Genomic DNA, 3,433 nt, shown 5'->3' with positions numbered 1-3,433 from the left:
CCTATAAAAAAGATGGTCCACTACAGACCAAGAGAACGTGTTTGAATTGAGGCAATATGGTACAATGGAAAGAATGCTGAATTTGTTGTCAAAGGAGTTGTGTTTAAATTCAGTTTCTGTTTGCCTACAAGATGACAGCATTTTATAAAACTGGGGCCCAACATCCTAAGCCCTCTTTCCAGAACTTTACTAATGTTGCCTTAGAATGAGAATCAAGGACAACAAAAACCTAGGTATAATTATGTACTTGACTGCTAATCCTGAACTGTTTTCAATTATTGCTTAATTTAGCCATGGTTTCCTCTAGGCTTAAGTAGAACTAATTCACCCGGAATTGTTTAAAGCCTTCCTGAGGCATGAGTAGTTCTCATGTACTTCAGAGCATCAGCAGCTCCACTTAGGGTCATGTCCTTTGCAGGCTTTCCTCTGCAGTAGGCCACAGTTCTTCTAAGAAAGACCTCTAACTACCTGCTTACAAGTTATCAAGGGAAACGATCTTGTTTGCTCTTTTAGAAAGCTTCCTTTGAGTTTCAACATTCTCTCAAATTGTGTAAACAGAATGAGAGAGAAATTAGAGAATTATTGGTCTATATGAACATCATCTGTGACTTCATTGGCTCCTATCAGAAAATTATAAACCTGAATGCCTTTCCATCTCTCCTTAGAACATAGGCCTTTTCCTTTAATGTCACTTGTTGTGCATTGAGGACACAAGCCTTCAACCTTCAGACAATATTCCAGAGCAAATGCTAAGAATAGCCATCAAACACCGCCCAGGCCCCCCAGTTCCCTTTTCTCCCTTGAGGAATCTTTGAGAAACAGCTTGGGGGAATTTGCAAGGTCCCACCCACCCCACTGGAGAATGGAGGAAGTAAATATCTATGGAATTTGCATGAGCAAAGGGAAAACCATTCCTATGGTCACCAAAAGGGAATCTGTATGGAGGGTGGGGCTTATGGGACTGGATATTAAAAAGCTGAGGGCTTAAACTGGTCAGAAACTAGCCCTAAGATTCTCCACTAAGACTCCAGTATAATCCCATCATGATCTAGCTGCTCAAGCCGCAAAGCAAGGCTAAGAACAGTGATAATGGTGAGAGGGGCCTAGAACTCTTGGTGGAATTAGAGGGCAGAAGCACTGAAGTGCTGGGGACTTATGGGAGGAGAATTGCTGATGTAAAAAACTATTTTCCAGGAAAGTTTAAAAATGATCCTGTGGCAATTACTTAAGTAATCACAAAAATATGCTAATTGCTTTTTCCTATAAACAAGTGATTTCTTTTTTTTTTTCACTTAACAGTATTTTATTTTTTCCAATTACATGTAAAGATAGTTTTGAACATTCACTTTTATAAGCTTTTTAATTCTAAATGTTTTTCTTCCTCCCTCCCTCCCCCCCAAAGAAAGCAAGCAATCTGACATACATTATGCATGTACAATCATATTAAACATATTTCCACATTAGTCATGTTGTGAAAGAAGAAACTGAACAAAAGGGGAAAACCATGAGGAAGAAAAAAAAAGAGAAAATAGTATGCATCGAACTGCATTCAACTCCATGGTTCTCTCTCTGGATGTGGATAGCATTTCCTATTATGAGTCATTTGGAATTGTCTTAGATTATTGTATTGCTGAGAAGAGCTAAGTCTATTGACATGTTACTTTCAAATCTGTCCTTGTCTGTTTCTTTCTGAAGCTCCTTCTGTTCTCTTCTGTGCATTTCTTTTAAAAGTGCTACAATGACTCTCTTTTCTTTCTTTTGTAACCAAGATGTATCACTGTGGAGCTCAAGATGTCCAAGCCTCCCTTCCGGTCAGTAAGGGTGTGTGGCAGAAAACCTCTCATACCGCTTCTATCCCTGCCTACAGGGCTGGCTCCTCTAGACCCTTCTTGTCCTTCTCCTGGATGAGTCAAAGAAGAGGTGTAGCCAGAGGTTCCAGAATGTACTTTCACTGTCCACCAGCAGTTACATTGATAATGGAAGTTAAAGGATCCTTTAGTCATAAAGGAAGTAAGGAATTTATTCAGTCGTTAGTAAGAGTAAAAATGAAATAAATACGCCCTCAGTCTATCTCTCCAGGTACCTCCTTTGACCACCAAGCTAAGCATAGGGATCCTAGCTTATATTCGGGAAAACTCCTCAGAATTGCCTCCTTTACACACCCAGCCAGGGGTTAAAGTCATATTTAAGCAAGACAAAGGAGAATGAATTTTTTGTTTGAATGATTTGAGCTTAGCAAAAATACGACTGCAACAGTGACACAGACATAAAGGAAATAGGTCCAAATGTCCATCTGGATGCATGGGGTGGGATGAACAGGAACAAGAAAGATGTCTCTCAGCTACTCGGCTTCACATCAATGGAGAAAAGTCCACTCAGTGCAGGCTCCCAGTCTCTTAGTTGCTATCCCTGTTGTCCTGTGGACACTGGCAATCCTCCTGGCTGATTTTCTTGGTTATTTATTGATCCTACTTCATCATCAACTTCAAAGTTTTCCTCCATCAGATAAAAACATTTTGTGAGCAGTCCTATCTTTGGGATGCAATGGAAAACATCTTCATATCTGCCGAGGCAGCATTGACTTTGGCATTCTTTATGACTAGAGCAGAGCTCTCCTTCCATCTTTCTCCAAGGTATACACTGCCGGAAAACTGTCGTTGGGGTACAAAATGTCTGGGTTCTAGAGCTGTTGGGAACGCAACAGTTGCTCTGGCACTCAGAGTGGTCATAGCAGGAATATCCATTAGGCTTCTTCCAGGTATTGCACTGCATGAAGAACATCCTCCTGGTGCAAACCTTCTGCATCTTCTCGTTACGGATGCAGCACTCGCTGAAGCATCCTAAGTGTGTCCTGCAAGTCTCCCCAATTTTCTTGTGAAATTTCATGGAACCTTGGGACAGGAGGAGGGAGGTCAGTAGCAGCTTCAAGATGCCTGCCTTTGTGAATGGAGTCAGCAGCATCCCTTTGTTTTCTGGGCTGACAATCTAAACAATTGATTTCTAACCTTTTTCAGTCCCTGAGATATCTGTGGGCTTTCTTCAACACACCAGCCTGGCAAGCTTCTGCTGTCTAAATACACCATATACCAACTAGTCTAGCCTTCTATCCATTCAAAACTTTTGATGGGGGTGTAATATCAATTAAATTGGGACTTCTTTTTTTACTGTTTTGGAATGATAAATTAACTATCTTTGACTGAGCCTTATTAGGTGCAAAGCCCCAGACCCAAATCCCTATCTGCTAGGTGCTAAGCCTATGTGGGCATGAAGACCTCAGGGTCGTAAGGGGTGTTGCTAAGACCAGAGCCAATAGTAGGAGCCTGAGTTTTGGTCACTCAGATGATGTTTGATGAAGGCTAAAGAGTATATAAAAAGAGAGAACAGAGCTATTTGCTGAGGCTCTCACTCCTGTATCAGTGTTGACACGGGATTT

General features: G+C 41.2%; 1 protein-coding gene across 1 annotated transcript; it reads right to left on the bottom strand.

The window, feature by feature from the left end:
- Positions 1 to 2,403: 2,403 nt before the first annotated feature.
- Positions 2,404 to 2,961, bottom strand: LOC118837181 (leucine-rich colipase-like protein 1). Its single transcript, XM_036744137.1, has one exon. The coding sequence runs from the start codon at positions 2,959 to 2,961 to the stop codon at positions 2,404 to 2,406; it is 558 nt and encodes a 185-aa protein (XP_036600032.1).
- Positions 2,962 to 3,433: the final 472 nt, after the last annotated feature.

This window comes from Trichosurus vulpecula, chromosome 2, assembly GCF_011100635.1.
Source record: "Trichosurus vulpecula isolate mTriVul1 chromosome 2, mTriVul1.pri, whole genome shotgun sequence".
NCBI lineage: Eukaryota > Metazoa > Chordata > Mammalia > Diprotodontia > Phalangeridae > Trichosurus > Trichosurus vulpecula.
Note: the sequence above shows the minus strand (reverse complement) of the source record. Positions and strands in the feature narration are given on the sequence as shown.

Bases quoted from the DNA above. Each gene is read 5' to 3' on its own strand.
- LOC118837181 (XM_036744137.1), bottom strand. From the start codon at position 2,961: ATGCTGCTGACTCCATTCACAAAGGCAGGCATCTTGAAGCTGCTACTG.